Source organism: Hyaena hyaena, unplaced genomic scaffold, assembly GCF_003009895.1.
Source record: "Hyaena hyaena isolate Hyena2069 unplaced genomic scaffold, ASM300989v1 scaffold_174, whole genome shotgun sequence".
Lineage (NCBI taxonomy): Eukaryota > Metazoa > Chordata > Mammalia > Carnivora > Hyaenidae > Hyaena > Hyaena hyaena.
In genome coordinates, this window is record NW_024080806.1 from 1,695,768 (window position 1) to 1,721,381 (window position 25,614).

The window sequence follows — 25,614 nt, forward strand, 5'->3', positions numbered from 1 at the left end:
ATTATTCATAGTTTTTCTAGATCTTCTGGATATGACCTTAGGATCAATAAAGATTTCTTGTCCCTCATTTGTTTTCCTGAAAACTTTACAGAGAGACTTGGTGCAGATAACTTTTCCGACTTCACAGAGCTCCCTCTCTTCTTGTTTTTGCGGTGCCTCACTTCTGAGACTTCCAGGCTCCGTCTGTTTTCCCCATTTTCATCTGAAGTTTATCTTCCCTTTTCTCTCTTGTCCCTGCCCTGCTTGATTTTGATTCCAGTACCCCCAGTTTCTCCTGGGGGCCGTGGCTGGTCAGGTCAGAGAGTTCCAAGAGCGAGTCTGTGTCACAGGCGGTCTGACAAGGCATTTTGAGGTGGGGGCTCCTCTGCCGTACCGAGGGAGGACCGGCATTGCAGATTGTGTCCCGCTTCGCCACTCCAGGGGCCGCAGGGCCAGGCGCCGACGGGGAGTGATGGCTGGCTGGAGCGGGTTTGCTCAGCGGAGGAGTCCTGCTCGGGCCAACAAGTCTTCTTACTCTGGGCCGTGAGAGCCATAGGATAAATAATATGGGTTCCTGTTTTTAAAAAACTTGCTGCCTTTTTGTCTAAAACATATTTTACTTTTTCTCTAACAAGTACAGACAGCGCTTGACTTACATAAGAGTTCTGTTCTGAGAAAGCTCTATGTAAGGGTTTTGAATAGAATGAAATTCGCAGCATGAGATGATTCAGTCGGGGGACTCTTTAAACAGTATAGATGCCAGAGATCATTTATCACTATCCCTCGTAAAAACAATTTCCTCGTGAGTACAGCTTCACTGTTTTCTGGTTTTATGGAGCCTTTGTTTAAGGAAGCAACATGCGGTCCTTCTGTATAAGAATGAAATCTTTTTTTTCATACAGAAAAGAAAGCGGAGAGAGAAAGATGATGATGTCATAAGCCTTAACAGCCTTGATCTGAAGGTAAGCCTTCCTGCTCTGAAAGAATTTAAAAACATACAAAGAATTTAAAGAATTCTAAAAATATGCAGATAGTGTTTTATTTTTGTGCTGTAAGAATAACAAATGCTAATTTTTTAAAAAATTTTAAGTGCAAAACTGAGTACTATTAGCTCTTACATATATTGTCTTTTTTCTGTGTACTTCTTTGTTAAAAACGAGGTGAAAGCCTCCCTCAGAACACTGGTGGGCTTCAGCTGGTGAGGTCACACTCGCTGCGTAGAGAGGCCCAGCCTGCCGTCCAGGGAAGGTAGCGCTGTGGTGAGCGCGCAGCCCTCCCGGGAGAGGCACTGCTGCTCTGCTCGCCTAGCGCTGCTTGTGGGATGGCCGCGTCTGCGTGGTTACGTGACACCTCTGGACCTTCAAGTGTCTGACCGTGCAGGCCAGACAGCTAGTCTGCAGTCCGATGTGGCTGCACACACCCAGCGTGTGACCTGTCACAAACTAAACTCCAGGGCGCACTTGAAAATACTGCCGTATCCTTTTATGTAAAATTGTACTTAAGTCCCCAAACCTGGTATCCCCGGGATTAGTCCATTTTTGTCAGTTAGTGAATTTTACAGAACCATCTTGTTTTAAGAACCTTTTTTAAGGAGTTATGTGAAGGTTATATATGTTGTGAGATTTTTTTTAAATGTTTGGCATCATGTTTAATGATGACAGCTGCTACTTCTTTTTAAAGACAAGGTATTTTATAGGTCGGCGCATCAGCATTTTACCAGATCCAGCAGGGCCAGTGTGTGTGTGTGTGTGTGTGTGTGTGTGTGTGTGTGTGTGTGCGCGTGTGCGTGCGCCGCGCATATGCGCATACATACATAATGTCTTTATGGAAGAATTGTGTGTTTTAAGTGTTAGACTTTTTGCAGAACCGTTTTTAGTTACATTTTAAAATGTTGTATTCAAAGAAAGAAAAAGGATGAAATGGCAACCCTTTTTAGGTAGGCTTCAACTCAGATCATGTACAGAAATAGGACAGTATTCGTGGTTTGCCACTGTAAAATCCGTGGTCCCATCTACTGAGACATACTCCTCTTGTTTACCCCACCTTCCGCAGTTACTACCGTATGATCAAATCACGCTCATTTATCCAACTACTCGCCTACTCGCCCCTGGGTTATTTTGAAGCAAATCCTTCAGGTTGTATCATTTTCTTTGTGTCATCAGATTTGGTGCTCACATTTCCATTGACTTGTCTTACACTTTTTTCTGTTTTCGTTTTGTGCATTTTGTCTTTTGGAGTTGGAATTCATAATAACGTCCATACGTTGTGATTATGTCTCTTAATAGGTTCTTTGGGTTTAATCTGTAGGTTCTCTCTCTAGCTTTTTTGTTTCCTTGCAGCTTTCTGTTGTCAAAGAAGAAATAATGTGTAGAACTTTCCATAGCTCCATGATATTTCTTTTGTCCCTCTTTTCTTTATTTTATTAAATGGATAGATCTCGAGATTGCTTTGAGCTGTGTACTTCCGTTGAGAGGTATATAATATCTTTTTGTGCTGTTATCAGAATTAATTATCATTGCCTAGATTTATTTATTCATTGAAGGTTGCTAAGTGGATATTGTGCCTTGATCACGTCACCTTTATTAACTGGAATACTTCCATGAAAAGAAAGCTTCCCTCATCAACCATTTGATTATTGTGAGGTACTTACTTATACTAAAGGTAGGATACATGCTTGATTCCTTTATCAGTTTTCAAAAGTAATGAGTTTTATTCATTAAAATTCTCTAAAAGTAATTAATGATTTTTTTTTATGATTATGAACTTAGGGATATTTGTGCATGTGTTGTGCTTTGATCCATTTCAGTTAGTACTCTTACAGTGCTTAAATTATCCCGTCTTTGGCTACTGGATGCTGCGTCAGGATGGCTCACTATGTCCCTTTTCCACCCAGTTTTAAGATATACAGCATAATGACATACAGCATAATGTAAATTTAAGGAATGCAATGTATTGATTTCCTGTATCCTTTTGACATGACCTTCACCTTATATCTAGACACGTAAGCCCAGCCTCCTTTTCTCCCAGGTGACAAGTTATTCCAGGCCCACTTGGACATTTTGATGTTGTTGTTTCTTAATGTTTTTTTTTTTATTTATTTTTTTTTAAATTTATTTCTGAGAGAGAGAGAGAGACAGCATGAACAGGGGAGGGACAAAGAGACAGGGAGACACAGAATCCGAAGCAGGCTCCAGGCTCTGAGCTGTCAGCACAGAGCCCGATGCGGGGCTCGAACCCACAGACTGTGAGATCGTGACCTGAGCCGAAGTCGGATGCTCACCCGACTGAGCCCCCGGGCGCCCCTTGTTGTCGTCATTGTTTCTGCTCCACCTGGAATCAGTAGTCATTTCTAAAACCCTGGCTTCCGTGGGAAGTGGTAGAGGCTTATACCAGGGCGTTATAAACACTCCTTGCTGCTGTATTGATTCTTGTTTCTGTGCCTTTTTAATGGACGGAGATAGGAAATGTAGATCATTTTTTCAGATAAAAAAATAATTAGTTTATACTGATACTTCAAATCCAAGATAAAAGTATTTTTACTCATTTGCATCAACCTTACTATCTAGATCTCTCGGCCTCACCAAAATCTCAGTCTTCGGGACACTGACATAATTACTCACTTGACTTACTCACAGTTCAGAGCAGTCTACATTACTGCAAATCACTACTGCAGTGCTATAAATGAGACGACTACTGAAAACATTTCATGTTTTATTTTTTACTTTTTTATTTTTACTTATAAGTTACAGTAAGTATACACAAATTACCGTGTTATTAAATTATTGAACTGGGACTTTTCTATGTGTAATTAATTATGCCAGAAACCGACTTGTTCCTTTTTATTGTTATGAACTACTACTTTTTAAACTTCATTTTTTTCCTAATCATGTAATAAAATTGTATGGAATTTCAAAGTCAGTTCCACAAGATTCTTGTTTCTATTCCTGGCTCTTATTCCTTTCGTACAAAATCCTTTCTTTCTTTTTTAATTTTATGGTTGATTCTTTTACTTTTTAAAATATAAGCAGTTGCATATATATTTGTATATTTCACATTCCTGGCCAAACAGTGGCATGTTGTCTTTCATTATGTGTTCTTTTTATTCTTTCCTTGTTTGTTCTACTTGTGTGTTTTTGCTTTCATATTTCTTTCCATATTTAGTAAGGTTCATGTTTTTGTTCTTTTGGTTATTTTTGCCTTCAATTTCCCCTTTTTTTAGCTCTTATAAATTGGTTTATTCCTATGAGCATATTTTACTTTTTTTTTTTTTTAATGTTTTATTTATTTCTGAGAGAGAGAGACAGCGTGAGCAGGGGAGGGTCAGAGAGAGGGGGAGGTACAGAATCTGAAGCAGGCTCCAGGCTCTGAGCTGGCAGTCAGCACAGAGCCCAATGCGGGGCTCAAACCCACGAACCATGAGATCATGACCTGAGCTAAAGTCAGACGCTTAACTGACTAAGCCACCCAGTCGCCCCCCCATGAGCATATTTTAATCGACTAACACCTCTTCTCCCTCCTCTCCTCTCCTATTAATAAAATTAAGTAATATCTCTTTATTCTACATTAATACATTTAAAATATTGAATGCTTATTTTACCTTGAAAGTACATTCACCATTCTCCCACTTCTTAATAGTTTTTACTGTATCTAAAAGAACAGAGCACATAGGCATTACAAACTGTGCTGTGTACCCTGATAACCATTATTTAGGCTTTAATTCTACAGGTAAATATATATTGAATGCTCAGCACCTTATGTCCATGCCTTCCTACGTTGTGGGTTTCCTGCAGCTCGCTTCCTAGCAAAGGGGTCGGCAAACTGTGGTCCACGAGCCATATATGACCTGCTCATTGAGTCACCTGTATTGTTAATGGCTTCTTTTTAAAACACTGCAGTGGCAGAGGTTGAGTGGCAGTGACAGAGACCATCTGACCTACAAAGACTGAAATATTTGCTACTTGGCCTTCTGCAGAGAGTTTGCTGACCACTGTTCTAGAGTGGAGTAGATGCAGATGCCTTGTTAATGGGAACAGGATTACGGGAATTGCTGAACGTCCACTTCGGTGTGTCTGCAGTCATTAGACTTGAAGGGTAGTTTGAAGGGATATGAAATCCATGACTCATGTTTTCTTTCCTTGGATAAGTAAACATTTCACTCTGTTGTTTTCTGCATAAAGTGCCACTGTTGAAGAGTTACACTAAATATATACTTTTGAGTCATCTTTTATTTTAGGAACATCTCTTCTTACAGTTTTTGTCATTTTTTTCTATTCCACTGTTTTGTCTTCTCTCCCTGCCCTTTATACTTAGACTTTTAAAATCTTTTTATATTTATCACTTTCTTTCAAAATATTTTTCATCTCTTTATGTATCTTTTTCATTTTTAAACTTGTCTTCTTTTTATTTTTTAACGTTTTATTTATTTCTGAGAGAGAGAGACAGTGTGAGCAGGGGAGGGGCAGAGAGAGAGAGGGAGATACAGAATCTGAAACAGGCTCCAGGCTCTGAGCTGTCAGCACAGAGCCTGACGCGGGGCTCAAACCCACGAACCATGAGATCATGGCCTGAGCCAAAGTCAGATGCTCAACCGACTGAGCCACGCGGGCGCCCCTAAACTTGTCTTCTTTTTGTCTTTTTCTCTTAATGCAGTAGACAGATTTTTTTGTTCTGAAATAATTTTTTTAGTTCTATCCCCTCATTTCACATCTTCCTTTCTGTGCCCACCTAATTTTGAGTTTGATGTTCTTTCATAGCTTCTTTAATTTTCTTTTTTATTTTATGCTATAGACAAATTATTCCATTTCACATTTTCTGTATTCTTATAATAGCTTTAAGGGGGATTCATAATTCTTTTCTGTTTTTCTTTTTTTAAATGCAGTGAGTTCTTTGGTCCAGGGGAGAGGAATGGGCCGTGGTAGCCCTTGTTCAGGTCATTGCTCCAGAGCTCCCTCTTCTGTTGTCTTCATGAAATGGTTTTGGTTTTGTTTTTTTTAGTTTATTTTTTAAAAAAATTTTATGTTTATTTTTGAGAGAGAGAGTGCAAGCAAGGGAAGGGCAGAGAAAGATGAAGACACAGAATCTGAAGCAGGCTCCAGGCTCTTAAGCTGTCAGCACAGAGCCCGATGTGGGGCTCGAACCCACGAACCATAAGATCATGACCTGAGCCGAAGTCAGACGCTCAACTGACTGAGCCACCCAGGTGCCCCTAAAGTTTGTTTATTTTTGAGAGAGAACACGGACAGGGGAGGGGCAGAGAGACAGAATCCCAAGCAGGCCCCATGTTGCAGTGTAGAGCCCTATGCGGGGCTCAAATTCAGGAACTGCAAGATCGTGACCCGAGCTGAAATCAAGAGTCAGACGTTTAACTGACTGAGCCACTCATTGGTTTTTAACAATAGAGTCTCATGCTTACTGAGACCTTTCTTTTCTGCCCCCTCTTTTTTATATCTGAACTGTTTCTGGTCTTTGCCTCTAATACCCTGTTCACTGCTTGGACCGTACTCCTAGCGGTTCTCAGAGTGCTGTTCGTTTCCAGGTTTAAATGGCCCAGACCGCTAACCTTATTGCTTGTCAGGGTCCCTGCCCTCAGCCTGAGAATTTGATCATGGGACCCTACCAGGTTAGACTGCTGTCCAGCCTGGAGGCCAGTGAGTGGCTCCCCTGTTCTCAGGGCTGTTGGAGAAGCCCAGTTGCCTTCCCTTCTCTCCTTTGTGCACAGATGCTGATACCATGGGGGTCCCATAGCCGTCCGCTTTGTTGCTGTCTGACAGACAGAACGTGTGCGGGGAGACACGCTTCCTCACGTGGTGGGCTGGGTTTTCTGTTTCGCTGTGCAAGGTGCTCCAGCTGCCTTTTTTTTTTTTTTTTATACTTTAAAGGGAGAAGACCTGTCAAAATTTAATTAACATTTTAATGAGTGAACTAACAGAAGGTAAAGCCAGTCGCAACTATAGGAAACACTGAAGTCTTCCAATTACCGAAAGAAAGAATGGTGGAATAAGATTGCTAAATTAAATTAGATGCAAACAGATTAATGTCCTCATCTCCAGCTCTGCCTGCGAAATGTGTGTGCATTGCTGTCGGTATCCTGCAGTTCACGTCTACCCTTACAGAGTTGCAGAAAACCTAATCAGTAACAGATAGGGAATCAGACTAAAGGTACATGGCCTTAGAAAATGAGATAATCCATTGAAAGGACATTCAGGCATTCTTTTTGTCTGATTTCAAGTTTTGGATATTTTCTTTTATTTCTAACTCTTTCCTTAATTTTACCACTTTTAATTCTGAGTTATGTTCTTTTATAGCTAATTTTGGAATATGATAGAATTTTTGTGAGCATGTTTTTCTACCATGGTTTTATTTTTTGTAGGGGTATTGTTTTTTCCCTTATATTTTTTTGTTACGAAAACCTCATATGGGATTTGACCGTTTCTTTTCTTTTGGTCATTATTATGTGAAAATAGTTTTAGAAAGGAAGAGGGAGTCTGGAGAGCTTTTCTAGCTTTCAGACTCTACAGCTTCCTCTTCTCTTGTCTTTCAGAAATGATAAATACAGGTATACTTTGAGTTCTCCAGGACCTGTTTTCCTCCTCAGCTTTTATCTGAACTTGTTCTTTCCCGTGTATCTGTCACCTCTGTTCCACTCTACTGTTCCCAGAAATCTGTGCCCAGAGCTTGCACCGTAGTGCAGGGCTGTGTCTTGGCAGGGAGCTTTGAACATTTCTAAGCTCGCGTGTTCCAGCCGTGAACCCCTTCCTGCCCCCCTTGAGTAGATGAAACACCTTCCAGTTTCAGTTCCTCTGCTCCCAGCGGCCTGCCTCCCCTTGCAGTGGGTAGCTGCTCCTAGCTTTGGGATTCTTCTCTGCTCAGACACGGCAGCTGCTTCATTTATCTCTGCTGATGCCATCGAGGTCTTATAGTCAGCTGTTAGTGGCTAAGCCACAGTAACTTGTATTTGGGATTCACGGGGATGTGTACCCTATTACCTGGTGCTGTACACTGTGACTCTGGGGTTTGGTTTTGTTGTTCTGTATGTTTTTATGGAGGGATTTGGAAAGATTGTAAACCTGTATCACTACTACCACCTTAGTCCCAGAGTTACGTCTCCCAGTGTGATAAAAGGCAAATTCAGCTTTCTTCTAAACCTAATATAATGTTAGCAGATTTTACTGACATTGAATTTACTAGAATTATTTGAAATGCTATAATTTTGAGGATAGGTCATATGTTATGAACTGATACTAATACTCATTCACTAGCCCAAAGATAAGCTTTTTTTTTTTTTAATATTTTTACTTATTTCTAGGAGAGAGAGAGAGAGAGAGAGAGTGAGCAGGGAGGGTCAGAGAGAGAGGGAGACACAGACTCTGAAATAGGCTCCAGGTTCTGAGCTAGCAGTCAGCACAGAGCCTGACGCGGGGCTCAAACCCACGAACCGCGAGATCATGACCTAAGCAAAAGTCGGACGCTTAACTGACTAAGCCACCCAGGCGCCCCAAAGATAAGCTTTTATTGTCCTTCAAAATTCATCAAGTTTGGGATAATAGTTATATATATAGTACATATATGTATATATAACATAAACTATTATTCTTCAAATTGAGGAATTATATTAAAGAAAGAAATCCTTATAAAAGTTTGGTTACATTAACCAAACCCAACTGCATCCTATGATACATAGTCTCTATTTATTCCAAACCTAAAGAATCATGTACAACTGTGATAAGAATGATTTTGAAATTATTTATTGAATAATCTCTTTGTATACTCAAAACCTCACTAGGGTTTGGTATAAATTCTTTCTTTTATTTATCTTTTTTTAATTCCACAAACATTTATGGAGCACACAGTGTTCCAGGTCCTATACTTAAACTTACAGATGAGACTGCTTACAGGCAGGAAACAAGAGCTTCTGACAGAACCATACCTGCATAGACTACACTTGAAGATGATGGTGTTAGGAGGAGGAATGGGAGGGAGAAATAGAAGATTTGGGGAAGTTCTGATTTGGAGCTGGGTTTTTATGAAAGCCAACACGAACCGGGGAAAACCATCCCAGGTAGAGAAGAAGCGTCGGCAGATGCCAAGAATTAAAATAAGTTATGTGTAAGGAATGATAAACAAATTATTTTGAAAGAACCAAAGAAAAATATGAGGAATGGTGCATCTGGGTGGCTCAGTCAGTTGAGTATCTGACTTTGGCTCAGGTCATGATCTCACAGTTTGTGAGTTTGAGCCCCTTGTCCAGCTCTTTGCTGACAGCTCGGAGCCTGAAGCCTGCTTGGAATTCTGTGTCTCCCTCTCTCTCCACCCCTGCTTGCACTCTGTCTCCCTCTCTCTCTCTCTCTCAAAATAAATAAACGTTAAAAAAGTTCTTTTATAAATATAGGAGGATGAACTAAGAAATGAAGTAGTACAGAGGGTTCATTGGCCACTTAATTTGAGGGCTGAAAATGATGAGCTCAAGAGTTTGTTCATGTGTGAAAATCAACGGGAACAACACTGTGGGTTCTGGAACCGATTTTCCGCAGCACGGTCCCTCCAGCTCTGTAGAAAGTGCCGGTCCCTGAGGGCCTGGCCCCGGGCAGGGAGGCCTGGGGCAGGAGTGGTGGCTGTGAAGATGAGAAGAGCAGTCAGTTCTGGGTTCATCTCTTGTTTCCTTTTATGTAATGATCTTTCTTCGGAGAGCTCACTCCCTCGCCAGATTCACTATCTGTAACGGATGACTCCTAATCTGAATCTTTAAGCCAGATCATAGTCCCGATTTTCAGATCCTTTTATCAGGTTGCATCTTGAAATGCAGCCTTGTAACTGGCCTCCCTGCCTATAGCCTCTTTCTGATGCCATATTGATGTTTCTTTGGTCTTTTCAGTACCTTGCTTAAATTCTTTCAGTAGCCACTCATTGCCTTAAAGATAAAACCCAACTGTCTTATGTGACATGTAATCCCATAGGACATGTGTCTCATGCGACATTATGACGGGTCCCCTCCTCTGTCTCTGCAGAATCTCTCTTACCGTACTTCCTGTTCCCTTTCCCTCGTGCGTCCATCCGTACTCCTTTTCTTTGCCTGGAGAATGCCTGCCTGTCCCCACACAGCCATTATCTCCAGGAGCCCTTCCCAGAGTCCTACCTTCTCCCTGTATCCGCCCCCCCCCCACCCAAAACGCTCCCATGAGCCCTCCGGTAGGGAAACGAATAGAGAAGGAGCAAGTGAGATTTCATGAGGAGGAAAGAGGGTCAGCAATGAAGTTCTAATAATCACAGTAGCATTAAGCTGTATTTATACCTTGAAAATGATGGCTCACTTCCGGCGCAGGTCAGAGTCCCCTGGGGAGCTTTTGGGAGAGGAGGTGTGCGGCCAAGCCCTGTCCCAGGCCCCCCGAGTCGGGGGGCAGGGGAGTGAGGATGGGCGATGGTGGGACCTGGGAACATCTGCATTTTGTGTTTGTTTCTGAAGATGTCCGTGTGATTCTTAGGTACAGCCACGGCTGAAAACCATGACAATGTGACATTCTCTTTTTTTTTTTTTTTTTTTTTTTTTTACTTTTTTAACGTTTGTTTACTGAGAGAGAGAATGAGAGAGAGAGAGAGTGAGCGAGCATAAGCAGTGGAGGGGCAGAGAGAGACACAGAATCTGAAGCAGGCTCCGAGCTCTGAGCTGTCAGCACAGAGCCTGATGCAGGGCTTGAACCTACAAACTATAAGATCATGACCTGAGCCAAAGTTGGACACCTACCTGACTGACTGAGCCATCCAGGCGCCCCTAGAATGTGACATTCTTAAAGTTTTCTCTCTCCCCAGAAACACACCATGAAACAAATACTCTGCTGACTCCCCCAGCCCTGTCTTTTTTGCCTGACCTTTCATTGAAATACAGCAGTTATTATGTAATAAGCTAAATATCATCAGTTTGTATGATCTTTTGATTCCTGTTGCTGGGAGCCATTATTTTATTTACCTCTATACTTCAGTCACCTAGCACATGACCTGACACATAATAGATGCCTGGTAAATATTTAATGAAGGAACAGATAAAGTAGTATAGATCAAATGAATGAAATAAGACTTTGGACTTAGATAAGCATGTAACATGAGCACTGTGTTCTGTATTTTGATTTTGGATATCTCACATTAAGAATTTAATACTGCTGTTAACAAATTGTCATGTAGTAGATCATTGGCGATTTGTTAATTGTGGTTGGTTATCATATTTGTCTCTAAGTAAAACTTTTATCAGTTTGCCTTACTGCTACATTATGTATAAAATTATTTTTGAAGAGGAACACAGTATTTGTTTTCCTAAGGTGTTTCTCTGCCGTTTGTTAGCAACCATAACTGTCCCCTTTTCTTCAGATAGGAAGAGTCCAAAGTGACTTTTTACTTTATTAATATAAAATAATACTGGGATGAGTAATACTGTGTCATATTTTATGACTAAAGTTCTTTAACTCTGAAAGTCATCAGTGATCAAAAAACAGAACACTTCAAAAGAAATGTTCTAAAATATACAAATGGTTTGTTCTTTTTCAGAATGTTCAGATTTAGGGATCTCATTTTCTTACCCTTCTTTATTGAAGGGTTATACTTTGAGTATTGGTATATTTTGTAAGTTTTAGGTTAAACATAATGAGTTCTATATATTATTCCTAGTAAATTATTTTGAAAGCATTTGGGATTGTTTAGAATTATAGTCTTTTGTCAGTTCCTGGTCTAATAAAATCTCACTTTTGAGAAACCCACCTCTTAGAACCATGACTGGTAATTGGCCATTATTCTCAGGCACAGATTTGAAGAGTTTGAAGCCAGCTGGCAGGCTAACACCTAGTGGCTTAACTTAGGAGTAAGTCTAGCTTACTGCCGTCTGTCTTGCATTTTGATGCAACTTTTTATCCCTACTGGCCACCCTTAAGATAATACAATAAAACATCATTTCTCTTTTTGACAGAGGTCCAAAAATAAAGCCAGCTGCTGGGATAGGTGATGAAAGTCAAGAGGAACAGAAGATAGATATATGAAAATGGTTCTTAGCCAAAAACATAAAAGTTAAATGTAAAACAGTTATTCCTGATAGTGCTCCGAGAAGCTATTGAAGTATCCAGAGCTGTTTATCCTTAAGCTTAATTATTCCTAGACCACTATAAATCATTCCTAGGCTGCTCTGTGCATTTAAATGCTTGTGTCTGCTTTTTAATTATAAAAGTAATACAAGAATGCACTGCCCTTGTTCAAAAATTTTTTAAAAACTGGTGGTTTTTTTTTTTTTTTCTTTTTTAAGTTTCCTTGTATCACCTTCATCCTCTGAAGTAACCAGTTACTATTTGTTGTGTTCAGGTTCTTTTCTGTTTATTTACACACTTTCACACATTATATATAATGGTGACCTATATATGGTCATGTACGTGTGCTACAGCTGGCTTTTTTCTCTTTATCTCTTGTCATTACTATATAAGGCTACCTTATTCTTTTTTGGTTGCCGTGTTGTATTCCATAGTATAGACTACCGTAATCTACTTAACCGTTCCCTTGATAGTGGCCCTTTAGTGTATTTTCCATTTTTTCTACATTAAAAATAATGCTGCCATATATCTCCTCCTTGTGCACAAGGGGGAACTGTTGCTATGTCTCTCATACTAATTTTCAGAAATAAAATTTTAGAAATAAAACTACTAATTTTCAGAAATAAAAAGGATTATAAGAGAGAACTGTGAACAGTTTTACACTAACAGATTGCATAACCTGGGTGAAGAGGACAAATTCCTAGAAATATATGACCAACAAGACTGAATCATAGAGATAATCTGAATAGATCTGTATATTAAAGAGATTGAATAAGTAATCAAAGTACCTCCCAACAAAGAAAAGCCATGGACCAGATGGCTTCACTAGTGAATTCTGAGAAACATGTAAAGGAAATTATCACCAATCCTTCTCAAATTCTTCCAAAATATCGAAGAGGAGGGAACAATTCTTAACTTACTCTGTGAGACCAGCAATGCCCTGATACCAAAGCCAAAGATACTACAAAAAAAAAAAGAAAACTATAGCCCAATATCCCTTATGAGTGTCAATGTGGAAATCTTCAAGAAAATACTAGCAAAATGCACCCAGCATATTAATAGAATTATATACTAAGACCAAGTGAGATTTATTCCTGGCATGCAAGGATGGTTCAACAGATAAAAACCAATGAATGTAATAATCCCACATTAACAGAATTGAGGAGAAAGCCTCATGATCATTTCAATTGATGCAGAAAAAGCATTAAACAAAACCCAACACCCTTTCATGATTAAAAAAAAAAACAGCCAACAAACTAGGAATGCAAAGAAATTTCCTATGAATAAACAAGATGTGGTATATACATACAACAGAATATTCATCTTTAAAGAGGAATTGAATTCTGATATATGCTGCAATATGGATGGGCCCTGAAAACATTACCCTAAACAGAATAAACCAGACACAAAAGGACAAATGTATTATTTTGCTTATATGAAGTATCTAGATGAGTCAGATTCATAGAGGTAGAAAATACAATGGTGGTTACCTGGGGCTGGAGAAAGGGGAAATGGTAGTTAAAGCTTAGTGTATACAGAGTTTCCATGTGGGAAGTTGACACAGGAAGATGAAGGAGGTGATGGTTACACAACGATGTGAGTGTACTTACGGCTTCTGAGCTCTACTACTGTGCTGTGCCCTTTACAGTGGTTAAAGTGATAAATTTTATGTACATTTCATCATGGGATTTTTAATGCGAGGAAAAAGGGAAAAAAGTAACTTGAGTCCTTTATGTCGTATGGATACTTCCCTCTGGTTTATTATGTATGTTGCTGTTTTGTTTTTCAGTATCGTTTTTGTCTCTTGGTGGGATAATTTATTTGGTATTTTTACAGTTTGAGAATTTTAGTTAAATTTTTTTTCATGCTGTTTGGCATTTTTTGGACCCTCTAATTGTAAAGAATTATATTTCAGAAATGCCTTGTGAAATTTTCTTGTTTTTAGATTATTTTCATCCTCTCACTCTACATTCTGCCTCTAGAACTCAGGAAGATTTTGGAAAATCTGGAATTAATGTTTATTAACTCTCTTTTGTTGTTTCCATCTCTTTAATCTTGTATGCTGTTTTTTGGGAGAATTCCTCAACTTCATTTTCTAGCTTGCTAATTCCTCACTAGTGGTTATTCAGCTAATTAGCCTATTGACATTTCTATTTTAGCAGTAGATAAAAATTTGATAATTTTTAAAATTATTTCCAAGATCTCTAATTTTTCCTTTGTTTTCCCATAGTATTTATTTTCCTTGATGTATTGTCCTCTGTTAACATTTCTAGGGATATCACTTATATTCCTTTTAACATCTCCTTCTGTTTGCTCTGTTAACTAATACCAAAGAAATAAATACATAAATAAATAAATAAATTGAAGTTATGCTAGGGCCAGTAAAGATTGTTTAGAAATTGCAAACCTGTGAACTTAACCAGTTGTTACTATTTGTGTGACCTTGTGTAAATTATGTAACCATTCTAAGCCTCTGTTTTCTGTATTTAATGATAAAACTTTAATCTCAAATTTGATTCATAGCTCTTCTCCACTCTTCAGCACATCTGGCTGACCTGCTTCCTTCCTCCCTCCTTCCTTCCGTTCCTTCCTTGCTTCCTATATTACTGAGCTCCTACTATGTGCTAGACACAGAGAACAAAACAAAGTCTTTGCCCTCATGAAGCTTAAATTCCAGTGGAGGCATAGATTTTATCTGTCTGTGACCCTAGAAATGGGTAGAGACATATAGACCGTTCATTGCATATGTCTCCTTCCCACTTCTTCGAAACCCAGACTCCTCTATGTTAGACAAGGAGAAAGGAGTAGAAACAGGATAAAATCTCTTTACCTTACCGGATGAGATGACATGAGCAATGTCTCCATCAAATGCTGCTATCCATCCCCTGTGAAACCCCCTTAGGCATTCACAGGATCCGCTCCTGTGCAGCCCCCCTAGGTATTAATAGTCTCTTGGCAGGATGAGCCACATCTTTTGGATGACCTCTGGCAAGGAGCATACCTGCACCCTTTCATACCTACTGGGTTTTGTCCACCTGGATGCAGTCATCCCAGCAAGGCCATCTCCTCAATCTCACCTCTATTCTTTGTACCAAAGGAATCAGAAATTCATGCAGGGTGTGTGTCTTCTTGCCTGCTCTCCTGAAAGTCCCTCGGGGAAGGAAGGCTGGCAGAGCCGAGAGAGTGGTCTCATTTCATGAAAATGACAGGCCCCAGCTCCAACAGATTTATTTCTCAGTTCTTTTCTGATGAAGTGGGGATGGCGGTAGGGGGTATGGATGGTGCATTCCCTGATCAGCTCTCTAATAAGTAAGCCCTGCAGGGAGTCATGATGGAAACACAGTCTTCCCCCTCCACAGCCCATGATAGGTTTCTCTCACCTCAGCTGGTGGCTGGTGCCACTTGCGGATGCCTCCTCAGATTAAAAATATGGGTGTCTTGGGGCGCCTGGGTGGCTAGTCGGTTAAGCTTCCGGCTTTCGCTTAGGTCATGATCTCGCGGTTTGTGGGTTCGAGCCCCGCGTCGGACTCTGTGCTGACTGCAGCTCAGAGCCTGGAGCCTGCTTCAGAGTTTGTGTCTCCCTCTCTCTCTGACCCTCCCCTGCTCACGCTGTCTCTCTCTCTCTCTCTCCTAGAAATAAATAAAAATATTTAAAAAAAAAAAAAATATGGGTGTCATAATCTGGGTTCCTCCCAGAAAGTGGCACCTGAGGCGAAGCTTATATGCCGATATTTTGGGGGGCAGGGAATAAGGGACTGGGAAGAGGAGGAAATGCCAGTTCCATGGTGAGTTGTTGACTTGGCACCCAGGCCCCTGAGGACCCCTGCAGAGCATCCGCACAGGTGGAGGGAAGGACCCCGCTGGCCCTGGCCCTTGTGGGTTCACATGGCCCCGTGGGGTATATACACCCTCCTGTCTTCAGGCTGTACACTCGTGAAGCACTCGAGAAGCCCTCGAACAGAACGCGCAATTGGTATGTAGTGCAACTAACAAATAAGGGGTGGGGGGAGGGTGTGTGGAGGAGGGTACTGTACGCCCCTGTACTGTTCAGATGTGCTCGTGCACTCCTCTAAATCCAGTCTGTCACAGGGGCTTATATGTCGTGACCAGCTACCATCTCTGCAGACGTTTTCGCACAAAGGGACAAGCTACAGTCTCCAGAAATCAGCCTGAGACCTGAGCTCCTTGACCGTCTATTTTGAGGTGTGGTCCCGGGGCTCTTCTGAAGAGCCATGTAAGATACACTGCAAAATTGTCTTGTCAAGGGACCAAAGAGGGAGCTTTTACTCACCAGTTCCTGTGTTCCATTCGTCACCGGATTAAGTGGGGTATAGACTTCTCACACTACCAGGCTACACGTGTAAATGCCGCACTCCACTATCCAGGAAGCCCATAGTGGGAAGCAAGAGCCGCCTGGTGCAGGGGGTTCCCGTAACGACTGAAGGGACGGTGGGCTAGGAGGTACGGTCCTGGGCACAGCACACAGTGCCGTTCGTCCTCAGGTCTGGGCCCCTGCTGAGTTTGGGGGAAGTGCGGAAAGTCCTGCTCAGCCTCCTGGCACAGGCACAGGTGATCTTCCGTTGTACTGGAAGCTATTTGTTATTCGATGTGCTTGACATAAAAGTCACCATTACCTCCCTTTATTTGCTGTTTGTATCATTACTGCAAAAAAAGAACCATGGTTTTGATAATAGCAAACTTCTTAGTCTGAGATTCTGTTTATATAGCCTTTCTAATAGGATAGAGACCTGAATCGATCTTTTTCTGAACCAAGTTCTTAGTAAAGCTTGGAGATGGCTAAATTTTTAATCCAAATGATTTTTTAAAACTCAAATCTTCATATAAATATATTGCTAATTTCTTTTTTGCTCATCTTGTCCAAGTAGAACTGCCTTTTTTGTTATTTTTAACTGGTTACTAAATATTTTGGAACTCTGGTTTTTTAGAAGTTCCATTTCATATTTGAATCAAGGCCTCCTTTTTTAGTAAGATTTAAAATTCTGTTTTTAACTGAGCTATTTTTAGTGAGATACTAGTAAGTAGTTATTTGTAATCTTGAATTCGAGAGTTTTAAAGTGGAACATAGTTGTTTTTTTCATTTTTTTAATGTTTGTTTATTTTTGAGAGAGAGAGAGCAAATGAGCAAGCATGAGTGGGGGAGGAACGGGGAGAGACACAGAATCTGAAGCAGGCTCCAGGCTCTGAGCTGTCAGTGCAGAGCAGGATGCGGGGCTCGAACCCACAGACCGCAAGATCAGTACCTTAGCCGAAGTTGGATGCTTAACTGACTGAGCCACCCAGGCACTCCTAAAGTGAAACATGGTTTTCTTATATTTAGAAAAAGCCCTTAAAATATTTCTTGTGAACTATGGAAACTTTTCATACACTTAAATGATTTTTAAACATATGTTTAATTTAGTAACATAAAACATGAGAGCTACATACAAGGGCCGAAGAAACAAATTGTGCTGTGACCTTACTTCTTTACAGATTAAGATTATGTAGCCATCTATAGAAGGTCCTTACAAACATAATTAAAAAGCTGAAAAAAAAGTAGGTTGGCAATTGCATTTCACGATATCCCATGCAGAGGGCAGCAGAGAGCTTGATTTTGTTTTTTTCTCTCCCATAATATGGCTTTCCTAGCCTAATTTCCAATTGCTGACTATTATTCAAGACAAAAGTAAATGAAAACAAATAATATCTAGACCAAAAAAAAAGTAATGATCATTCTTCAGCTGTAATTTATCTAAATTCCAGAATTCTAATTTCATATTAAAAGGAGGAAAAAAGGTAAGTAGCCTCTTTCTATAGAAGGGAAGCAATGTTATCTTTCTCTTTACTTCTTCATATTTTAGGAAGAAAGCATTGAAGCAGAAGAACAGAGCTTATAACTATAATTGGTCTGTGGAAACCTGTATTTTCACCAAAAACTGGTAATTGTTACAAAGCTGCATTATTATTTCTAGAAAACTCAGTTTTTAAGTTTATAAATTCTAGATTTTCCACACAAAGAAAAGACACTTAACCAATCTGCTCTTCAGTTATGTGATTGGTAGTATTTATAAGTCAACCTTCAGTAAGATCTTAGTAACATTATAAAATGGTCTTTTCCAAAACTTAAGCAACTGGAACTATTTTACTGTCTTTTTACCTGCCTGCCTTGTTATAAAAAGGCTATAAGGCAGATCATGTCTCAGTTGTCTTATGATTTCCTTCTCTGAAACGTTGACACTTCTATCACAAATGCTAGGCTGGGACTAGTTGCCCAGCCTCCAGCAGGACGGCCAGCCCCACACCAGATTCCAGCCTGTCCGGCCACTTGGACAGTACCTGAGACTGTCCGTGCCAGCTTCTCCATCTGCAAAATGGTGGTCGTAATGCATCCTTCATAAAGCGGGCTAGGTGAGCTCGTGCGTGAGCCTCCGAGCACGGAGTAAGGACACAAGTTCCCCTTTTCTTTTTTCACTGCCATTCTTCAGTTTCCTCCTAAGAAGACTGAGGAGGATTAGTCAATGATCTCAAAGGACCTGTTCGGCCCCCTGATCGTGCGGAGCATAGTTAGAGTCAAGATTCTCCCAGGCCCATTGCTCAGGGCACGCATTGAACATCCTGTGTTCATTGTTGCTTTTTTAGATGGTGTCTGCAGTTGTCTAAGTTATATTTAGATCACAGCCCTGAACATTCAAAATGAAACAAAGATTTTAGGGTTGGTGAGCTGGGATTTTTGTGCTGTGACTATCACCGTTAAATCCCATTTGGCTCCTGTAGGCTTTCTATTTTTACATTTATGAGACTTCTCCCTTTACATGTAGGGTCCTCAGTTAAAGGAGAGAAATGAGAGGAATCCCTTCTCATTATCTTGGCCTTACCTCCATCCAAACTAGATAGAAAACAGTGGAGAAAGATGTCAGGAAAGAGGCCCATGAGACCACCCTCACAGCTGCTTTCCTAACTCAGCTACGTGCAAGCCCCGCATTCTCTTAGGAAGCTAAGTGACCAGCCAGTGTTGGTCTCACGTGCATCGCTTTTGGGCGGGTGAGGCTAACTAACCAGACTGCTGGGTTCCAGCCTGGCCCCTCCCTAGCCCTGAGAGCTCGAGCAGGTCCGCGTTCCCCACGATCGCTAGGTGTTCTGCTTTCATGCTGCATGGTACTGTCTGCACGGCCAGCTACATCACACACGCAGGATCAGGGGTCAGGTCAGGAAGGGGATGTGATGAAATATAACCAGTCACCATTACATTTTTAAAAAGGCTTAGAGCAAAAAGATGAACTATAGTCGTCTTGAATACAAAATGCATAGGTGTTCGCAGCAAGAAGACGCACAGATGCTTCCTGCAGACTGTAGTGGGTGTTTTCTGTGGATTATCTGTCATTGCACATAGTCCGTGCCCACTGTTCAGTCTGCTGTGTTCACTCTTCAGCCTCTGTGATTGACCTTAGCCCACTTTACCAGCACACTCGAGTCCTCATTAAACGTCATTACTAAATTCCTGAATCTTTTCTTACCCTCCTTAACCTTTCCGCTCAAATGAACACCTTTTCATCTGTTGGCACCTCACTATGTTTCTTTTCTGCCCACTTTTTACAAAAGCCTTTTTCCCTTCGCATTTCTCCAAAGTTTGGTCCTTGGGCCCTTGTTCTTTTTGTCCAGATTTTTTCTCCCAAGCGTCTCATTCACTCGTAGCTTCCACTCTGATCCCTGCGTATGTGACTCCCCAGTCTACATCTCCCCTCCAGCTCTTCCAAGTCCTAGCTCAATATTTTCATTTTCATGTTCTTGCCCCACCTCAGACTCAGTAGATCTAACATGAAACTCAGGATTCTCTTTCAGAGCTCGTCCTTCCTCAAGTCTTTATGTGCATTAAGTGTTACCCCTCGTAACTTTAGAATTGTAGGCACTTCTGACTTCGTGCAATCCATCCTTCTCCTTTTCCCGCTGTCCCCATCTTAACGCCAAGTTCTTGATACTGGGTTGTGATTTTTGCATTATGTGTCCAGTCTTCTTTCAAAGCATCTGAAACACCAGCTTACAACATAACTTTCATTCTCTCTCACCTGCTCAGTAAAATCCTCTGCTCTGCTCTCTGTGCCCACAGCCATGACCAGCCTGGGAGCTCACTCCTTCCTGCTCTTTTGGGAAAGCCTTGCACTTTCCCTTACTGGGACCAATGAAGAGCATAGTGTGGCCTTCCAGGCACCGCTCATAACATCTTACAGGCTCTCCTGTGGCATCTTTCCCAGCCCCCTCTCCACCAGGGAAGCCGCTGGAAGCAGTTCTCCTGAACTCCTGGGGCACTTTACTAGACGACTGTACCGCTTACTTCAGAATTTTCAGAAGCTGTCTCATTACTTTTCTCTTTATGTAACCTGCTTTTACATAATGGTCTGCTAGCACTTTAGAGCAGATGTGAAACCTACTTTTTATATCCCCCACATAATCTAAAATAGTGCCTTCTGCATAGACTTCTCAGACTTCTCTGGTCCTAATAAATCCTAAGAACAGTAATTTTGCAAACCACTGGCGGCATATTCATAGTAGTATATAGTTAAGATAAAATCCTACCTTTCAAGGTAGAATGCAGTACCTTCTGTTGAAGGAAATCCGCTTCTTAGCACACCTACCAAACCAATAAGCGGGTCTTTTCCATGGAGGAAAGGATTTCGATCTCAAAGTTAAGAGGCCGTCCCTGTGCATGACTTAGAGCAAGCTGCTTCACCTCTGTGAGCCTCCTTGCTCTGTAAGGTGTAAGGCATTTTAAGTAGGTCTTGTGATCCTTTTTTAATTCTTTTTCATGTTTATGTATTTTTGAGAGAGACAGAGTATGAGCAGGGGAGGAGCGAGAGTCTCTCTCTCTCTCTCTCTCCCCCCGAAGCAGGCTCCAAGGCTCGGATCAGAGCCCCACGCGGGGCTCAAACTCAGGAACCAGGAGAACATGACCTGAGCCGAAGTTGGATGCTTAACCCCCTGAGCCACCCAGGCACCCCAGTTTTGTGATTCTTTTAGGACTATATCAAGATCAGTTAATTCAGAATAGAGAAGGACCCTGTTATTAGAATGAAATCACCTTTTTTTGTATTTGTGAGAAAACATTACACGGATACAAAGTTTTTAAAACATACAGAAAAATATGTGCCTCCAAGTCTGAGAAATGCTGAGCTTGAACATCTTAGGTAGCCCAGTTCTTTCTCCATTGCCCTGTGAAGAGCTCCGTTAGGAACCAAGCGAAGGCAAGGTGCTCACTGCCAGTCTCGACCAGAAATGGTGGCAAGCAGCAAAAAGGCTTAATTTCACACTTGTGACTGTGCTTGCACTAAAAGGGCCCCGATTAGTCAGGCTTTTCTTTGGTATGTACCCTGAACTCTGAATTACAGCGTTCTTACTGGGAGCTGTCGTCCGTACGGAATGCCTTACTAGGTGATAGGGTTTTCCGGGAGAAGTAGCCCCGCCTGTGGCCAAGCCCCCGAGTAGGTAACGTAGAGCCGCGCTCCGCCGCCCTTCCGGAGCGCTTTTCGGATCCGGAGAAGCCCTCGGTGGAGCCGGGCCCCTGGCCTCGCCCCCCCGCAGACGCAGACGGTCCAGCCCGCGTAGGAGGCGCGCTCGGGCGCGGGGCCGGGAGCAGCCTAGGTGCGCCGGCCGGCGGCGCGGGTCACGTGGCCGCGCGGCCCCGCCCCGGAGCCTGAGGTCGGGGCGCCTCCGCGGGCGGCGGGCAGACGCGGGCGGCGGCGGCGGCGGCGGGACGGGACGGGCCGGGGCGGACGGCTGCCTGCGGGCGCCGGGCGCTGGGACGACGCGGGCCGGGCCGGGGCTCCGCGTAGGGCGCGCTCGCTGCGGGCCGGGGTGCGGGGCGCCGGGGCCAGCATGGTGGCCCACGAGGAGGTGGGGGGGCTGCTGCCGATCAAGAGGACCATCCGAGTCCTGGACGTCAGCCACCAGTCCTTCCGAGAGCAGGAGGTGAGGCGGCGGCCGGGCGGCGTGTGCAGGTTGCGCGGGACTTGGAGACTCCGCTGCGCGATTTCACACTTCACTTCTGATCTGAGGCTCGAAATATGTGACTGATTTTTGCGCAAGTGTCAGACGTGTCGGTGGCTAGGTTGAGTGTACACAAACTTCTACGAAAAGGAAAAGATGTGAGCGTGCTGCGTGCTGCTAAGTTTGGTTACGTTGGTCGCATTTCTGGTGCTTAACACATTGTTCCTTTTAGTTTGCCCTTGGATTACCTGGTCTGGGGAACGGCTTCACGGGGTAAAAGGAAAGTAAGGATCCCTTCGCTTGCGAGTTCACGCTCAGGAACAAATGGCAACTAAAAATGCTATCAGACCTAGTGCTTGTTTTTGTTTTTCTTTCTACATCTAATAAATTTGTGTGCATTTCCTTGGAAAGAAAAATATTTAAATGTTTAAATATTTAGACCATCGAATCATTACTTAGGTACTTCTTCCCTCTTTGCTTTAATCTGTAAAGTTACTGTGGTTTTTAAAAGTCTTTATGAACATTTATCCAAGTAAGTCATGATTTTTGTGCCATTTTGCTTAATTTTGACAATGAATTTAATACTTTATGGATATTCTATTTAGACTGCTTACTACAGCATATACACTCTATGGTATGTGCTCTGTCCTCACTTAGGTGATAGAAATAGTGTTCATAGTGTTCTGGGGACTCCTGGGTGGCTCAGTCGGTTGGCAGTTGGACTCTTGATCTCAGCTTAGGTCTTGATCTTAGGGTGGTGAGTTCAAGGCCAGCTTTGGCCTCCATACTGGGTGTGGAGCCTACTTAAAAAAAGAAAAGAAAAAGAAGTAGTGTTCCTGTATTCACTTAACTATACACTTCTTCCTTTTTTTTTTTTTTATTTAAATGAGCAGCAGGCAAAAGTTCACTATAGTATAAGATAAGATCACCAAGTAAGAATAGTATGAAACCTATCTTTACAGAGAGGGGGCATTCCAAAGCGAATGCCCCAGTTGACGCTATACTTCTTATCTCAGTTGTGATAGTTTTGTGGCTATGTACTTATATCAAAACTTGCCTAATTATACATTTTAATTTTTTTATGTTTTTTAAAATTTATTTCTGAGAGAGAGAGAATGAGGGAGGGAGGGGCAGAGAGAGAGAGGGAGACACAGAATCTGAAGCAGGCTCCAGGCTCTGAGCTAGCTGCCAGCACAGAGCCCCACACAAGGCTTGAACCCACGAATCACGAGGTCATGACCTGAGCCCAAGTCAGACACACAACCTACTGAACCACCCAGGCACCCCTAATTATGCATTTTAGATACGTGCAGCTTATTGCATACCCCCATAAAGCATGTATGTATGCATACACATACCTTCTGGTAGTTACTATAGCTGCCACTTGAGGGGTTGTGCTTTCATTTGATGTACTTAGGCTTTGTTTTTTGTTGTGGTTTTTGTTTTGCTTTTATGTTTCGGTTTTCTCAAGATGGGTCAGCATTTCCTTTGAGTAGAGCAAGTCATACGTGGTCATCAGTGTCCCTACTGAAACCGATCATATTTTGTATCATCAAGAACTAGTCTTTTTTTGTTTGGTATCAGACCAGTGGTATCGGTGCCGTGTTACTGGCACACCTTTATTCCAAAGATTAAAAACACCAGGAATGTTGTCAGGTTTTTAGTACTAGCAATAGCAGCCTTAAATAAATTATTAAATTTGACTATTTCTATTCCTAAGTAGAAAGGTAAGAAATCCTATGTGATCATAACCCTTTAATTTTTTATAAGTAATTTTTTTCTTTTTGTTTTCCTTATTTTAAAGTTCTTGCCAATTAGAGAAGGTTATTCATCCAGTAAACCAAATGAATAAAGCCAGATTTATACTGTTTTTCTTTTCTTTTTAGCTATGATTTTTTTTTTCCTTTTTAAGTAAACTCTACACCCAGTGTGGGGCTGTAACTCACAACCCTGAGATCGAGAGTCATGCTCTACGGACTGAGCCAGCCCGGCACCCCATGCTGTGTTGTTCTTTTTTTCTTTCTTTCTTTTTTTTTTTTAAGTGCCTGATTTGGTTGACTGTGGAAGAAACCCACCTGTCCTGTCCTCTTTTGTGACATCGTTAGTAGAAAAAAACCTTTTTACAAAAAAAAACAAAAAACAAAAAAAAACAACCCTGAGTTCACGACAGAATTTCTCTGTCCTTTTGCTTTTATATGCAAGGTACATACATCCCAGTAAAAGACTTTAAATCCATCTTAATTTTCTGTTTACACCTGGGTTAGTAAAATAAATTGATTAAAAACTCAGTGTAAAAGTAGATATCCTAAAATAATGCATGTGATTGCCTGGCTAACCTAGTTAATCTGGTTAAAACTTAACCTAAATAAACAACATAAATTTATTTTAGAGGGTATTAGGGTATTTTTCCTTCTCCGTGAACTTTGGCCCTGGTGAAAGGTTGGCTCCAGTAGAAAGCTCTCGAGTGTGTAAAACTTGTTGGTATTCCTTGTTTATTCTTGTAGATTTTCACATTGTCTTTTGAGGGGAGTGTATAGTTTCGCCATCTGCACTCATTCTTTAAGCTTTTAGTATTCACCGTAACACTGTTAACAGCACTCCAGAACAGAAATAACAGCAGCACGGAAACCATTATGTAAGCCTTGCTCTGAGTGATGGTGAGAAAGGTAGACTCCTCCCCTCTCTTCCTCTATCACCTCCAAACACTGGGCCTGCTTCCTGTGTGTGCAAAGCGGCGCACGGGGCTGTAATGCCAGTTCTCGAAAAACTTGGTCTTTGACATAGTTCTGTGATCGCGCAAACGTTTAGGTTCTTAATGACCTAACCAAGATCATTAGAATGGTTCGTCTGGACCTCTACAGAAAAATTCCTTTTGGTTACAGCTTACATAGGCCAGACCCTCACCTGTGTTTTAAAAGGGAAGTTTCTGTCCCAGCCTTCAGGGTGACCCTGTAACACAATAGAGGAAGGTCTAATCCCTATCACTTTTCCACAGAGGTTTTCTGTATGATGTTTTTCTCAGCTACTGTATGTGTGTGCCCTAGAACCAGAAGTGAGCCATATGCAGTGTTACGACATTACATTTCAGTTACACTTTGTAAGTTATTAAACGTTTTCATACTCTTGAAATGTTTGTGTTAAAAGTTTATCTTGGGTCTCCTGAACATTTATCATCTATGTCCTTTTAATAAGGCAGTAAGTCCTTTACTTTTGGATCCCCAGAAATGTGTGTGAAAAGTACGGAGGTGCCTCCCCTCCCCCACCCCGCCCCATATTTCCTCATTTAGTGCCTGCCCTACTTACTTACTTCCCTACCCGCCCACCTACCTACCTGCCCGCCTGCCCGCCCACCCACCCACCTACCCACCCGCCCGCCCACCTACCTGCCTGCCCGCCCACCCACCCACCTACCTACTCACCTACCCACCCGCCTGCCCGCCCACCCACCTACCCACCCACCTACCCGCCTGCCTGCCCGCCTACCTACCTACCCACCTACCCGCCTGCCCACCCACCTACCCGCCCACCTACCTACTGGGACATTCAGAGAGTCTCCTGCTCTAGTGACTGAGCTTGCCTGACCCCTACCGAGACCTTTTTA

The 25,614-nt window shown here is 42.0% G+C and overlaps 1 protein-coding gene across 2 annotated transcripts in view; it reads left to right on the forward strand.

Moving 5' to 3' along the window:
• Positions 1-25,614, forward strand: part of NET1 (neuroepithelial cell transforming 1) — a 57,624-nt gene that overhangs the window by 23,292 nt on the left and 8,718 nt on the right. Inside the window, exon 3 of one of the 2 annotated variants that reach the window (XM_039240384.1) lies at positions 882-941. In XM_039240384.1, coding sequence (XP_039096315.1) covers positions 882-941 — 60 coding nt within the window. Of the gene's footprint in view, positions 1-881; positions 942-21,802; positions 21,996-25,614 lie in introns of those variants that run through there. The other variant, XM_039240385.1, reaches the window with a different exon arrangement.